This window comes from Hermetia illucens, chromosome 3 (assembly GCF_905115235.1).
Source record: "Hermetia illucens chromosome 3, iHerIll2.2.curated.20191125, whole genome shotgun sequence".
Lineage (NCBI taxonomy): Eukaryota > Metazoa > Arthropoda > Insecta > Diptera > Stratiomyidae > Hermetia > Hermetia illucens.
The window spans coordinates 120,219,848-120,235,890 of NC_051851.1; the positions used below are offsets into that span (position 1 = coordinate 120,219,848).

Sequence of the window (16,043 nt, forward strand, 5' to 3'; positions counted from 1 at the left end):
AGTTTTCAAGCATTATATATTTCATTTAATTTCAACATCTTTATACGATTTTTATGTTTTTATATACGAAAAACAAAGTCAGTGGTTATAGTGATATGATGGGAGAATGCAGTAAATATAAAATATCATGATACAAATGGAAGAAGTATTATGTCAAAGGCAATGGTAGTATGCAACTTGGTTGTATATTTCTAAGTTTAAAAAATATAATTTATTTTCTTTTACGCCACTTCAATTTAAATTTTTATCTCTATCTCTATCTCGATTTCAAGGTACCAAGTTGACCAGTTGATCTGCGTAAAGATGACTGATGTTCGGTTCTAGTGCATATGTCAATTTTTTAATATAGAAAATTTTATAATTTACATTGACATTTCCCGCTAAAATTTTGACAAATCAATTTCTACCTGTAGAGGCGTGTTATTAGGCATATTTGAAATAGTATTGTGATGCACACATGATCATCTATCAGTGCGATATAGAAAGTAACATTGCAAATCAAAGAGATCTGAACTAGAGGTTTATTCAATTCGAATTTCTTCTTGTAGAAATCTATCTTGAAAAACCTGTGTTGTATATTTGGTTAGCTTATCCATATAATGCTTGCAAGCATATTTTTCAAAATTGTTCTCGGTTTATCATTGTGAAATGAGTAACTATAGTCCTCTTCAATTTAAATACATGATAATAAAAATGTCCATCATTCATGCACCAGTTTTTATCTCAATGTTATCAGGTTCCAACCATAACGTCTTTTCTAACGTCTGGAATGAATTTAGTATTATTCGGCCGCTTTGTGCTTCCTGTGTCAATAAAAAGGTGGTTGACTACATTGAATGCCGTAAGAATTAAAACTACCTGATACTAATTTATTTACAAGGAATTTGTAGTCCAATTTCCAGGTCCACATCACGGTCGTTCTAAAGAGTTTGTTGTTTCATTAGGTTGCTAATTTATTTCTCACCGCAAAATATATTTTTCACTATCTCCAAAAAACATTCCCATGGACAGTCTTTTTTTTTGGGTTTTAATAAACTCCGAATTTCAGTTGCAATTAAACCTCATTAGCATAAAAATGCTGCGATTTTCCCGTTTTGTTCATATTTCTTAATGCAGACAATAGGCTCAAAACGTATGTTCATTAGATATTATGACGAACAGCCATAACAATCAAATGCAATTGAAGGCTATTACATCGTATCTGATTTTAAAGAAACTTACGCTATATTATTTTCAATACATGGCAAAGGAAAGTGAAAAAATATGAATTTTTGGAATTCCAAGTTTTTATTTAAAATGTATATACTGATCTAAGTTTATAATTAAATAATTTCTTTGTACCCTATATTGGGTATAATCTCATATTTAATAAATATATGTAGATATCTATTAGATTAATTTTTATTGTGCTTTAGAATATTTTCTGGGTTTCACATGATTTTGGTAGCTATCTCTAGAGAAGAGTAACCGCAATCTGCCCTACTTCTTGAATTTACCGAGAAAGAAATTAATCACTTCCTAGAAATAGTAATTTTATGGATGAAACGATTCCAGTTTAAAAGTGGATACAATCACGTTTATACTTTGTAAAGCCGTTGAGATTCAAATATCTATTCAATTTGACTTCGATAGTAACTTTCTATATTCATAACAAAAACTGACTGAATTGATTTCTACAAAAAACCACCATATAATTTGAAAAAACAGGAGCTTCCTGGCAACAAATTTGGTATAAAAAGGAAAATAAACCACAAATATCTCTACAACATCTTTATTCATAAACATATTTTCAAATAAACAAGGAAATAACAAATCGTAGAAGTTATTTTTGAATCAATCAAATAAATGAATTGAACTGTAAAATAAATACCATTATAGTTATATATAATATCCGTTATGTAAAAAAAGAAAAAAAAATCAACGAAAACTATTTATGTAGGTGTACGTGCTTTTAGCTTATCTTTGATTACTTTAAGTTCATTTAATTTAGTTTATCTCTTCATTACTCTTGTAACTTAAATTCTTTTAAAGCTAAATGCTCTGCATCATATTTGCATTTTCTTTGGAAAAAACAATGTGCAGAGATTTATTTTTATTCATTACTAATAAATTTTATTAGCTTATATAAATCACGATTTTCAGAGACATTATTTTTCCCTAAACATACAAAGGACTTTTTCCAATTTGTGCTTTTCGTCCAATTTTTTGTGCTTTTGCCTCTTACAGTTTTCCAAAATGTCGAAGTTAGCATTCTTATCTATAAAAACGATATCCAAAATTGTAATACATATATGCATGTTTCTCATTCTATTAGAAATTACTTCGAGTGAATTGTCCAAAATATTACACAGTAAATACAATTTTTAGTCTTCCTTAACACCATCTTGCTATCGAAACTTTGCTTCCATATTCTTTACCAGAAATGTGGTGGGCGTCATGCCCTCTGAAATTTCCATTCCAATGATCCATATTACAAAAATTACAAATTTTATTTTTACAAATTCTTTTGATTCAAAGTGATTTTTTTCAGTCGTATTATGCTTCGAAATGCCAATTTCACGAAGGTATCCAATTGTTTTTCAAATAAAACTGTCTCGCTGTGGGTCCCCCGTTGTAGTGCTATCCCGTTGTTAAAGCTATCAGAAAACTGGAGATAAGCAGCTTACAAAAATTCAGTCGACGCTATGTTAACATCTTGAAGAACAATATCGCCAAAACTACGTTCATAGCAAGCACCAGCAGCACCAATTGCTGGCGCGAGAACCAATCCTAAATAATTAGCAATGATAATATTTGCAAATAGTTCCACAATTACTTAATATGGATTTATATTTGTATCATATGGTTGACCATGTTTAATTATTTTATAAGTTATTTATTGCGTTATTCGAAAACAAAAGCAAAAATGTTTCAAGCTGATTTTGATGCGAATGAACACTAGAAAACATGCTTCTACTCGTATTTCAAACATTAGTTGCTACTTCAGCTAATTTAGAAATCTGACAAAACCTTTTCTAATTTAAAATCAAACGGGGAGACATGAACTTTCTGGTGAATTTTCATCGAAATTCTTTCAAAATTGTGAATGCGAGGTTATCGTGTATGTATTGTGTACTTCTAAATATTATAGAACTATTAGTTTCCCACAATATTCTATAAGATTTTAAACATCCTTACCTCACTAGATTGATTTTCAAGAAGGTTTCAATTTAATTGAAAGTTTATTAAATAACTTTAATAATTTATAGTTTAGACTGACCAATTAAGGGTTTAAAGATATGCCCGGACCATTAAATAGAACCCTAATAACTCTATACATCTATGATGTTGTTTAGAAAATAAAAGTCACGCTAATGCCATATTACGCATCACTTATTCGAAGCAGAACGCCATAAAATAACCGTTCATATTCATATTTAATTAGCAGCAATGGGGCATGTAACATAAAATAAACAGTTCATTTCAAAGCGAAAGTCGAAAACTATGGTGAAAATTTTCCTTATGTGGAGAATCCTTATTTCAGAGATATCAGAAATTCTCAGAACTGCGTCAATTGGCTGAGAAGTTTAATCCAAAATGCAAAAAAGCCACCATTAAGTTATCATTATGGTTTAGGATAGCATGCCATCAACTCGTATTAACATCCTAACATCATAACAGTCCATTTGTTCAAGGTATTTAGGTATTTTTTGTTTATTCGTGTCAATGCAATATTATTCAATACATATCTCCACTGTTATGTATCAGTATTTGAAAAATAAAAGATGGAGAAGCAAAAGATCTATTGTTTCAATTTATTGAAAATACCTGGAAAAGCCTTTCGTAAAAGCGTTATTACGATTGACCAACTCTATAAGCCATTCGTGTTTATAAATAATAAAGACCGTTTAATTACTTATCATAAAAGGACTATTTCTGCGTTTCTTGTTTACATTTTGAGTTAAACATAATAATCGTTGGCGCAACAATTAATATTGGATGAGGGCCTTGAAGTATGTTGTGTATGCATTTCATTCAAGACCTTAACGCTACACAACAGTACACTGTAGGAGACAATGTGGTCAGGGTTGCGCTCGCCCGAGATTATTACCCTGGTTTGACTCAGGTACTCATTCACAGCTGAGTCGACTGGAATCCGACGTCAAATCACGATACAAATTCCACTACCGCCAGTGAGATTTGAACCGCGACCTTCCGTACGACGGCCTTGTGCTCTGACCATTCCGCTATCCGGAGATTAGCACATTTTTTAAATGAACTTTTTTTTTCTAAAATGAAACTGAAGTTTAGTTCAAAATCTATATATAAGATATATCGAAATTTTGTTAAACATTATGAAAACACCAGTGGCTCTATCTAACAGTCTGCCAAAGTCGTTCAGAATGTACAAACATTGATTTTAAAATCTGCAAAGTCGAATGTTCCTTAGAGGGCAATTTATCGCATGCCCCCAAACGGAGTTTTGAGAGAATATTTTTTGACTATGTTGCAGAATTTGCTAGCTAATTATCCTATATCCTCCCCAAAAAAAACATTTTCAAATTTGTTCACTTAACAAAAGTGAATGCTACTTAATATGGAGGGCGAATCATCATCAAAAATACAGAAGAATGTAATTATAAATCCTTTAATATTATTGTCAGTCTTCTAGGCTAATATAAAAAAACCTGAATATGTACCATTTTTTTTCAGTAGACTCAAAATAACACATGTTGTACTGCATATGTAAATAAAAGAGCGTAGAACTTCTAATAATCAGGGCCGCAACTACGGAGACAAACTTGATCTGGAATCTGCTTGAGATAATAATATTACAAATTTAATTTTGGAGTATATAACTCATATATTGAAAATTATAAGTAATAGGGTCAGTTTCGTTTCAAAAAAATATTTATCATCACTGTATTAAGTAGAAAATGTGAATTTAGACAGCCCTTCTTCGTTATGATGAAACACTTAATAGTTAACGGCAACAACTCTCTTTTTATGTTATTAACAGCTCAAAGAATATATTTGTTCGGATCATTGCCTAGAATTTGAACAAGAACAGCATTTCATACACATACATATTAGTATTTCTACAATATCTGGATGAATAGAAGCTGAGTTTTTGCGTTTCATGTAGGAGTACAAGGAGGCAAATAGCCAAATATCAACATTAATCAAATTACTTTGGACTCAACAAACATTTTCCAAAGAAAATCTCAAAGACGAAGATTGGAACGAAGAAAATGTCCAAATGTAATATGTAATGTGATATTACATTAGAAAACATCACCAAACATCATCACCCCTCGTAGTACAAGAAGCGATAACTGTCGAGTGACGAGCCAAAGCAGGAGCCGAGTATCATTGCGAATTTTCTGATGTTATGATTGTCTGTTCTTTTGGCTGGCTTTCGACTATTTCGCTCTGGGTTTGGGCTGATTTCGTGCAGGCTTTGGGCTAGAAAGTGATTTCGGGCGCTTCTGAATATGGGATTTGGTGTCAATTGATTCGTAATGCTATCGCTTGGTAATGAATCTCGACTGCTGACTGATGTGTGTATACCGTTGGTCTTTGTAATATTTTCTAGTACAGTGGTTAAGGCGACTGTCGAGTGCCGATGCCAACTATCGGCTACGAACCTTCTTTTGGCTGGCTTTGGTATGAAAAGATGATTTCGATTATGTGTGTGATAGACAAACATTTAATCATGCCTAGCAAAGCTAACTTCTAAGTGAAGTGATGCTCGTTCGCTAAAATCATGATTCTCTGTTCTTTACATGTGAAAATATTGTATGTACAGTGCAGTGGCGGAGCAATACCGAGCGCCCAGAGCGAACGCGGCCGGTTAGAGTGAGCGGGGCTACTTCACACAGAGTAATCGTGAGAAGTAATCCATACCTGCTCGTTTTGACATGTTTCAACAAAATAATTGAGGAGGAAAAGGAAATTCGTTGTAAAAAGTTATCATTTTTGTTTGTTGGTTCAATATATGATATTATTCTTTGTCTTTTCTGCAACATGTATCGTATCTAACATGTATGTGCTAAGATGCTTTGAACAAATGAATAATTATTTTTTTTATTATAAAAATATTTAAACCAACAATATAATGGGATTTTTTGTACTTTTCTTCTCCTTTATGAAAGGTTTATTCATTTTTCGTCCACTCTAGCAATGTAATAAATACAGTGGAAATTACTTTAGTGGTGAGTAATATTTGGGAATATCGGTTATCCAGTATCGCATTACTCTTAATAAAGTGATGTTTCGAACACCTCTACTCCGAAACGAAATTGAAAATATCCAAAGACTACATTTGGAATTGATAAGGTTTGTTGCACGATTTGCTCTACACAAATTGAGTGACTGTGAAGAAATGTTCCGAATTCAATGTTGCAGGTACTTGATTAAAGAAGACAAAAGGACCTGAACTCCGAGAAACCTATCTTAACTGATGAATGGACGTATTCTTTTTAGTATGATCCCGAAGCTAGGCGGTGAAATGCAGCCAAATAAAAAAAGAAAAATGAACTGTTTTAAGGGGCCAAACGAATAAAGCGGGAAGCACAATTATGATGCGTGCGGAATGCGGGCGAGAGAAGCTGCGGACCGCACGCAAGTTCAATGTACAATGAAGATTTCAGGTCGGCAAAGTTCGCCCCACGTTCCAGGTTTTTTCTGATGACAGATTACGCCATTTGCAATTTGGCGGCGCTTTTTGTTTTCGGCTGCTACTTTTAAATGTAATTAATTTGAATGAATTCGTTTTGAGAACTGCGGAAGGCACTTTTTGCGTTGCAATTTCTAATTATCAATGTCATTGCAGTAGTCCCGTCGCTTCCATTCATAAAAATTGAATTTAAGCCGGAGGTATGTTCACTCTTAGTAGCATTTAATTGTATGATTATCATAACATAAAATATGCACGCAGGTCGCTTCACGCACAAAATCGCCACATTGCACATAAAATTCAAGTTTCTACAACTAGCATGTGCATCTTACTATATTTTATATTATGAAATTCATACAATTAAATGCCATTAAGAGTGCACCCACCTCCGGCTTAAGTTTATTTTTTATGAAGCTAGGGAACTAATTGAAGTACCATTTATAATTAGCACTTGCAGCGAAAATAATGCCTTTGGCAGGTCTCAAAAAGAATAAAGGAATTCACCATATTGCAAATGACGTGAACTGTCAACAAACTATTATCTGTCACGCATCGTAAAAGTTCAATTTTCCGAACTTTTTTGCGTGCCGAATTGCGCATCGGACTTGTTGTATATTGCCTCATACAAGTCCGTGTAATGAACTTCATTTGACAGCTCTCTTATTCCGCACGCACGCAGTCACTCCACTGTTGTGTTTGGGCCTAAATGCTGTGTGTTGTTTTGGGGGGCGTATTTGTCGTGTCCGCCCAGAATATTGTGAAAGTGGATGTTATCGCAGGTAGCATGATAATACTTGCATGCTAGCTCATCTTCCAATGTTAACAATAAATTTTATCAAAAAATTACATTTTGGCTGTTAATCATTCACGGCATTCGTCGAATTTGGTTCCGGTCGATTTCTGGTAATGTTACATTTTTTTAATAATAATAATCTTGCGGTAATGGAGACGAAGATGCTACGTTGAACTAATGGCGTGACGCGTTTAGATCACATCCGAAATGAGGATATCCGCGATCGTTATGGGGTTGCACCAATCATGGAAAAGTTGCGAGAGAGGCGCCTCCGATGATATGGTCACGCAATTTGTGCCAACGAGAATTCACTTGCCAAGATTGACCTGAACATCGAAGTCGATGGTAAACAACCAAAAGGCAGACCTAAACAACGGTGGCTTGATACGCTTGATTGGAGATCTGAAAGCCTCGAGATTGCACCCAGATCAGGCATTCGATAGAGCCAAATGGCGAAGCCGATCACAACGAGCCGACCCCGCTTGTGAACGGAACAAAGGCTGAAGAAAAAGAATCAGATTCAAAGTCTACCCCTACCCTCATGAATAAGATTTTTAAAGATGAAATAAAAAAGTTATTTGATATACTTCTTGACCGCATAAAGCAAAAGAGACTATTTTAAATGAAATTAACCAAATTTGACACATTCTTTGTCTTCTATAATTTTAGTTTGTCTGTGAAGTTTGATGAACAATTTCGTATACAGGAGAGTTATGAAAACAATGAATATAGAAAAGGTTACTACTTCCTTGTAGATTGTAACTTCGATAGAATTCGTAATCTAATAATAATAATTGTTGGCGTAACAATCCAATTGGATCAGAGCCTTCAAGTGTGTTAGAGTCCTTCATTCAAGACCGTAACGGTACACTAAAGGATTATAGTACCCTCAGGTACTCATTCACAGCTGAGTGGACTGCTATCCGACGTCAAATCACAATACAAATTCCACTGCCATCAGTGATAGCAAACCATCTTTTTTATTTGCATTTAAGAACAACTCTTTTTCGCAAAGACACTAAGTCGCTAACATAAAAATTTGCCGTATGTTCCGCAGAGGCAAACCTGCTCTGATCTTTCGATTTTTAGTGAGAATATCCTTGCATTCACCTGGAATCTGTTCTACTAGTGTTAGCAGTTCATGAAAACAACCGGAGATTTTATGAATAAGAGCCGGGGACTAAACCTTGTCGAAATCATGCATCACATCTATTATAGGAAAACTTATGTATAATATTTCCTTCCTTCAAGAGTATTGCTTATTTTTGATACCTCCCAGTGAACTTGCTCTTTTGCATCGTGTTACTTTTAAATTCGAATTTCTGGAGTAAAATGTTTTTGAATACCTTTGGAATGATGGGGCTTATCGGTCTGCACAATTTCATGTCAGTGATAATCTTTCCAGGCTTTGGAGTGATAGTCAGAATGGTATTTTTACCACTGTTTGGGAAGCATCTAATTCTCAGGATTGAAAGCAAATTAGCTCGTTACTAATTGTGCAGAAATCTTTGGATGTCAGATTTCTGACCTTTTGTAAATATCCATTTAAGGTAATTTGTGGCATCGTTGAGTTTGTTTTACAAACAACGTACAGGAGACTAATGTGATTGTCGCTTTTTCCATGCTATCGCCCAAAAGCCTTAAAATTGTTGATGAATAGACTTCTTTGATAGACCAGTATACTTTCAGCACTTTATTAATGTCTGATTCGGCTTTTAATCGAATGTCAAGCGGAATACTATTGCGTTTTCATACTTTCGCCAAATTATGGAATTAGTCGTGCTACAAATAAATATGTACAGAAAAAGAGTGCCAATTGTCATTTTCCTTTATAGAAAATGAATTGAAATAGATAGCATTTTAAAAATACATCACTGAATTTTGAAGATACATACGTATCTGGTATATATAGCAATATCAGTTAGGACAGTATATTGAAAATAGTTTTCGCACAATTATCATAAATATTTGTTCTTTATATGATATCTCAAATAAAACCATCTTTAAAGCGAATAATTCTTACTTCAAACAAGCTTTATCAGATTTCTCTTGTGCTAGAAACATCGGGTACATTTGTTATTCAAGAAACACAGTATTCACACAAATCCAAAAAGCATCACATAGCATACATACGCAATTCCGAGAAAATATTATAGCATGGGAACGTCAACATAGAAAGCACTTTTAATATAAAACTAGACATATACAAAATGCAGGACTCTATACAATACAATTTGTTCATGCACTTTCAAAGTATAGAACTTGATGGATATTCGATAGCTTACTATACAAATTCTGAAAGATACTATGTACTCGCATATGAGAAGAAATGTAGTTAGCAAACTATACGTTCAACTTTAAGCATCAAGATGGTAGTGGTAGATGAAAGGGAGTACGATCTCTTCATTGCGACCAATCTGAGGGTTATATATTGTTTAATTTTTATATAGAATTGATGGTAGGAGAAGACACTATTTGGTTCATTTTTCCGGAATATGAACTGGTTGAAAACCAGCCGTGGCTTTCGAAATAGTAAAATGTAATTGCGTATCAAAAGATAATATTGCTAACGTTACGAAATATAGGAAAAGATCAACCACGAACGATCAGGCAACAATTCTATACTATCAAGTTATATATAAAAGAATCGAAAGAATTGAAAGTACATATTATTCATGGCGGCCAAAAGTCGATTTGGTCTATCACGCCATTGATAGCGGTCAGTAGAATGAGAGTTTATTAAAAGTTTTCTTCTAATTTTAAAGGTAAATGATATTATGACATTTTTGTTATTTACGGTAAACCTGAAACTTAAGGGGTATCTATAGGTTTGTTGAATTATTCAAAAAATGCTTGAGAACTGATACCGCTGCTTGCAAATATTTGGATCATAGGACTATCATTGGTGCGAAATACAAAAAATAATGTAAGAGGATTAGATAATTTGCTGATCGTGTGTTAGAGACTTCATACGTAGTACTGAAAATTTAACCGTCGGAATTACAAGCTTGGACTAATGACATTTCTTTTAATGAAATTTTTCGCAAAGTTTTCAGTGATGGAAAAACCGGTAAATTTTGCTACCATAGTTTTTCTCGAAAATGCATAAGTATTTTTCTGCTCTAATTAATAGCAAATATGAAATTCGAAACCGAATTTACAAAAGGCTGATGAAAGCGCTTTTTCATTGGTCTGTAAGATGCTACAAAGTCGGGTATTTCTGGTTACAATTCCACGAAGTCGCTCGCATTGCTTTGCAATTTATTATCGGAATTAGTTAATTTTTAGATGTTTCTCGACCTTTTGTAATTTGAAATTGTGGACGACATTAGTTCTTATTTCGTCATTGACTTCAATGTCATAATTTCGCGTGGTATACAGAGAATGTAGTTTTCAATGTTTTCAAAACCGCATGTGCATGGAAGAATAAATAATAATAAACATCCCCAATGTTGTAACAAGTGAAGTCGGAACCTACTAAAATAAAGTCGAAAATCTTTCAAATATTCGAAGCAAAAGCAGGAACAGGGAAAATATCTGAAATGCATGATATAAGAATGAAAATTGGTAGTGTTTTGAGACATTCTACCCCGACGTCTTCCAAATACACGGAAAAAGAAAGGCACTAGTTGTATTGATACATATTTCGCATACATTTGAGTATCTACAATTGAGCGTGCAAAAACACCACAAACAGATAACAAAACCAACGTGGAGGTTTAAGCTTAGTAGTAAGTAGTAACGAGTGAATGGCTTTGTACTACATACTATGTGTATAGAAACAGATTGGGGCGTTAATTTTTCACTTCCACTTGAGTCGCCTAACCAATTTCTCATTCAAATATAACCTGGTTGCTCTCCTTAGCAATGTATCGTACTATGTATTCAAAATTGAAGCGAAGCAAATGAGTGACTTTTGGATCAACAATAAATAAGAGGCACATATTTTGCAAAATATAGTAGAGAACAGTGACTACCGCTTCATTTAAATAGTAGCGTAAGAATGTTGTAAAATCAATGGAAGAAGACGGCAAATTAAAATAATACAATGGATACTTTGAAAATGAGAACATCGAAAGCCATAACCATCCTACAATTTCTGCTTGTTGTATATTTTGCCACTTTAAAGAAATGTACTTTCACTCGACTCATGTTGACTCGAAAATCTACTAAACACATTTTTGTAATGATTGCGTTCCTTTCGTTCAATCAATTTTTTAAACATCGATGTTTTAATATTATCAAACATACCTAAAAGTCTCTCTGTGTGTAAATGGTAGAGCGGATCAAAAGGCATGTTATTAATTGTTTTGTTATATCGAATTACCAGTAAAAGAAAATGGATCAACGTTAAATAAACATTTATTTAGAATACAGGAGGGAGATCTTCACTTTTTTTCCGAGTGTTTCTTAAAGCTCACCCCATTTTCTCGGCACTCTTATTGAATTAAAAATAGAAGATCTTTCTCCTTGATTATGATTCATCATTTTCAGAGGAAACCCAGGGATCGCTGGTGACAATAAATCGTTAAATACATTCTAAACTTTCTATGAGGGGTTTTAGTGCAAATGAGGGTAAACAATTCATTTCAAAAACTCTTCAGAGTTTACGAAAATGAACAAAAAACAAAAAAATTTTGAATTTATAATAGTTTAGAGTCAAATGTTATAAAACGGAAGCGTGCACTAAATTTGTTAGTTACTAGAGAGCTTAGATAATTTCATTAAAATATTAACAATGTCTCGAATCTCGAAATATATGTTTCGCCGTTATCTCAAAAACAGAAAAATGACGATTTGGTTAGCCTTCCTATTTCGTTAGATGAAGATGATGATATTGATGATTCTATGGGACTTACCTTGACTTGTGGACTGACTAAATACAGTAGTGGATTCGCTTTGAGTCTTTCGCTATTTTCGATTTGTCGGCGGATTTCTTCCCGTCGGGCTGAACCTAAAGCAGATACTTCTTCGCGACTCATCGCTCCCGTCGCACGCGGTAAATCTTGAACGTCAGGTAGTGACTTTTTCCTTTGAAGTGTAACAGTTATCGGGACACTCTAAAATGGTCAGAAAAGTTTTTTGGATTGTTTTTTTCTTCTGTTGATTGGTTGATTTCATTGTTTTGCTATATGGTGTTTCTCCCTAGCCGGAAGGATCATATATGCTTCTGAAGCATCAGTGTTTCGGTGATTATATAAGGATGCTATACTCGTTTCCTCCTTAATTTTCATTCTTCTCTTAGATGTTTCAACACCGACCCAACCTTTCTTATCATTTAAAAAATATTGTTCCGTTTGAAATATGCAAACGTACATACCATCAGCTAACAATTTAGGTAAACAAGAACTATCCGACGCTTCCTTTGTGCTAACATAGAGGAGAAGTATATGGATCCAATTCAAAGCAGTTTAACAACGAAAAATAACCAAAGAAACCTCTTAATTCACAGCGTTTGATTCTCTGCCTCATGGCAAAAAAAAAGCCAATCAGCCAGTGCCGCATCCGGAGTATTGCGACTACAGCAGAATATCGTTGCTTTATGTTACCTAAGTAAAAGCTCATTTATGCCTAACAGATTAATTCTAAATATGCAAAAACTGATTGCTTTCAAAATTAGGAAATTTTTAAATGAAAAATAGAATTTATCGTCGGCGACAATAAGAGTGAGTTATTGACTATTAAAGAAAATTGTCGTTACCTTTGTAGGCTACAATACGAAACGGTTATCTAGTAATTAGGGCGTGTCAACATTTTTTTTAATCATTTTTGAGATTGTTGCGGACTTTAAATTCATCTAGGGAACATCCTGTGTCTAAAGTGAACGCCTTAAGCTTTATTCACACTGGACAGCACAGCACGAGCGAAAGTGTTCATATGATCTAGCAGCAAACATGTCCAGCACCTAACAGGTCAGACATAAAAGAATTGTTCCATACATTTACTATGAGACTATTCATACGCTCCATTGGGCGTTCCGTGTCCAGGACGGAGCGTGCCAGACACAGGATCGTAGAAGCCAAGAATACTCCTCTCTTGGCGTGAATTATTGCGCATCTACGCCATTGCTTTCTACACATGAAACCACTTTATATTCGTGAAAATTATGCTTGAATTCTTGAGAGGTACATTTTGATATACTACAGATGTAGATGTAGATGGGCCTCCAACATGCTTCTTCGCTTCCAGTGTAATATCCTTTCAATTTCCCTACTGGGACATGTTCCAGCACGGAGAAAATAGTCTTTGCAAGAATTCTGACCTGTATTTTGCCTGTGTGGATCTGAAACGGGTGCTGCTGAATCAAATAAATACTCTCATAGCAAATGTATGGGACAATCCTTTTGGGTCTGACACGTTAGGTGCTGGGCACATTAGCTGATGGATCTTATGACACGCTTCGTGCTGAACACGGAACGCCTGTTGCTGGATCGTACGAGTACTCCCATAGTAAATATATGGAACAATTCTTTTGTGTCTGACACGTTCAGTGTTGCTAGCGGCTGGATCGCATGAATAGAACTTTAGAGGTAGGTAAAGGTGAAGGGTGGTTTTCAGAGTTTAGATCCAGTAATTTCAACCAGGAATACCTATAACTATTAGAAATCGAGGAACTCTAAAACTGTATTGTATTTGCCATCGTAGCCAAAAAGTGCCGTGGGGCAAATTGGTAAAAAATTGGTTGGACAAATTCGCAGATGTTTATTTTCGCAATAAATTGCATTAAATTGAAACTAGGAAATATTGATTTTTTTTATATCAAAGTCGGGTTTGTTCTGGGTCGATTTTATGGAAATTCTGTTCTGTTATAAAGTTTTCTTCGTTTGTTTTACTTCACTAGGGTGTATATGGTATTTTTGTACTTTCAGCTATTTGTAGACTAGGTTTTGGATGTTTTTTTTTGTTTTATTTTTGTGGAGTGTGTGGGTATAGGGTATTTTTTAGAATGGGGGTAATGTAATTTTGGAGTGAAAAGATTTTTTTGCTTTTTTTGGACATCAAAGTCGGTTTTTTTGCAGGTAGATTTTATGAAAAATTTGATTATAAACTTTTCTTGGTGTGCATACAATGTTTGACAAAATCCGTATTTTGGGTTATTTGGGGTTATTTATACACATTTTTGGAAAATGGGAAAAATATGTTGGTTTTGAATGTTTTTTTTTGGTTTTACTTTTGTGGGATGTTTACCGGATATTTTTTACAATGGGGGAATGTAATTTTGGAGAATGGAAATATTGTTGTTTTTTTGGTTATTAAAGTATAATAAGAATAATAAGAAAGAAGCAAACAAGAGATATCAGTCATTACACGTATTGAAAAAATTTGTTAAAAATCATTTTTTTTTACACTTTTCAGAAAAATGATCTGCAAATATAAGCAAATAAGATTTTGTTTCACACAAAACCCTAAAAAGGACCCCATAGACCATGAACAACTTGGCCAGGCTGTTCACGCAGTTCAGAAAGAGGGATGATGGGTGTGCAAAAGAGTTCGACATTGCCCATATGACTGTGAGGAGGTATTGTCAGAGCGTTATATCCCCGGAAGAAGATACAAATTCTACTTCACCCACTTCTTTCCACTAGTACAACACGTTGAAGTCGGCTGGGCGTATAACGATATTATCTAAGGAACAGGGGCTGACTTTAATTGCCCAAATCTTCCGATCTTTATTTTGGACTTGCTTCGAGGGATGTCAGACATGCCAAGAGTATGCAAATTGCTGTTCCTGATTGGGTAAATGATGAAATGTTCTGTTCCTGATTGGGAAAATGATGAAATGGCTGGAATAGAATGGTTTCGGTGCTTTACGAAGCGTCATCCTACGCTCGCTATACGGAACCCCGAAAAGACGAGCCTTCCACGAGCGACAGCATTCAAGGGAACTAATGTCGGAAAGTTTTTCAATTATTTGGATGAGAACTATCACTTTGAACCTGTTACCCTAACCGAGTTATAAGTCGTAGAGGGCAGAAGTAAGTTGGACGTATCACATCGTGTGAGCGTGGTAGCACCACCATTTTTCATTTTTCCACGGGTCCAATTCAAGCCTCATTTTTTGAACAGTAGTCCGCAAGGCTGAGCAGAAGCTGCAAATCCTTCCTTAATTGAAACAATTAAGTCTAACATTTGTTCCGGAGATATTGTTGTACCTGAGAGTTACAAATACTAGCATTATTCTGGGATGGATGAACGCGGAACACTTTTTGAAATCTTTGAAGCATTTTCAACGACATTACGAATCAACCAAAGACAACCTAGTTCCTCTCATACTCGACAACCACAAATCGCAGGTTTCCATTGACAATTTGAAATTTTGCATTGGCAATGGTATTGTTGTCCTCTTTCTCCCACCTCACTGCAGTCATCGGCTCCAACCGCTCGATCGAACAGTTTTCGGTCCATTCAAGAAGGCTACCAATTATTTTGTTGATGAGTGGATTAATGCCAATCCAGTACGCTCCATATCAATATACGACATCCCTGAAATTGCTTCTTCAGCTATGGACATGCCAAGCAGCCACATCATTTCCGGCTTCAAATCAACAGGGATATTCATTCATATATTTTTGACGACACTGACTTCATGTG

At 34.6% G+C, this 16,043-nt stretch overlaps 1 protein-coding gene across 11 annotated transcripts in view; it reads right to left on the reverse strand.

Moving 5' to 3' along the window:
- Positions 1-1,755: 1,755 nt before the first annotated feature.
- The window catches only part of LOC119652982 (junctophilin-1), an 80,187-nt gene continuing 65,899 nt past the window's right edge, over positions 1,756-16,043 (reverse strand). For 9 of the 11 annotated variants that reach the window (XM_038057400.1, XM_038057399.1, XM_038057394.1 and 6 more), the window contains 2 exons: positions 12,311-12,511; positions 1,756-2,769 (listed from right to left, as the gene is read on the reverse strand). In XM_038057400.1, coding sequence (XP_037913328.1) covers positions 2,683-2,769; positions 12,311-12,511 — 288 coding nt within the window. In that variant the 3' untranslated portion in view covers positions 1,756-2,682. Of the gene's footprint in view, positions 2,770-11,687; positions 11,715-12,310; positions 12,512-16,043 lie in introns of those variants that run through there. The other 2 variants (XM_038057401.1, XM_038057402.1) reach the window with 2 other exon arrangements.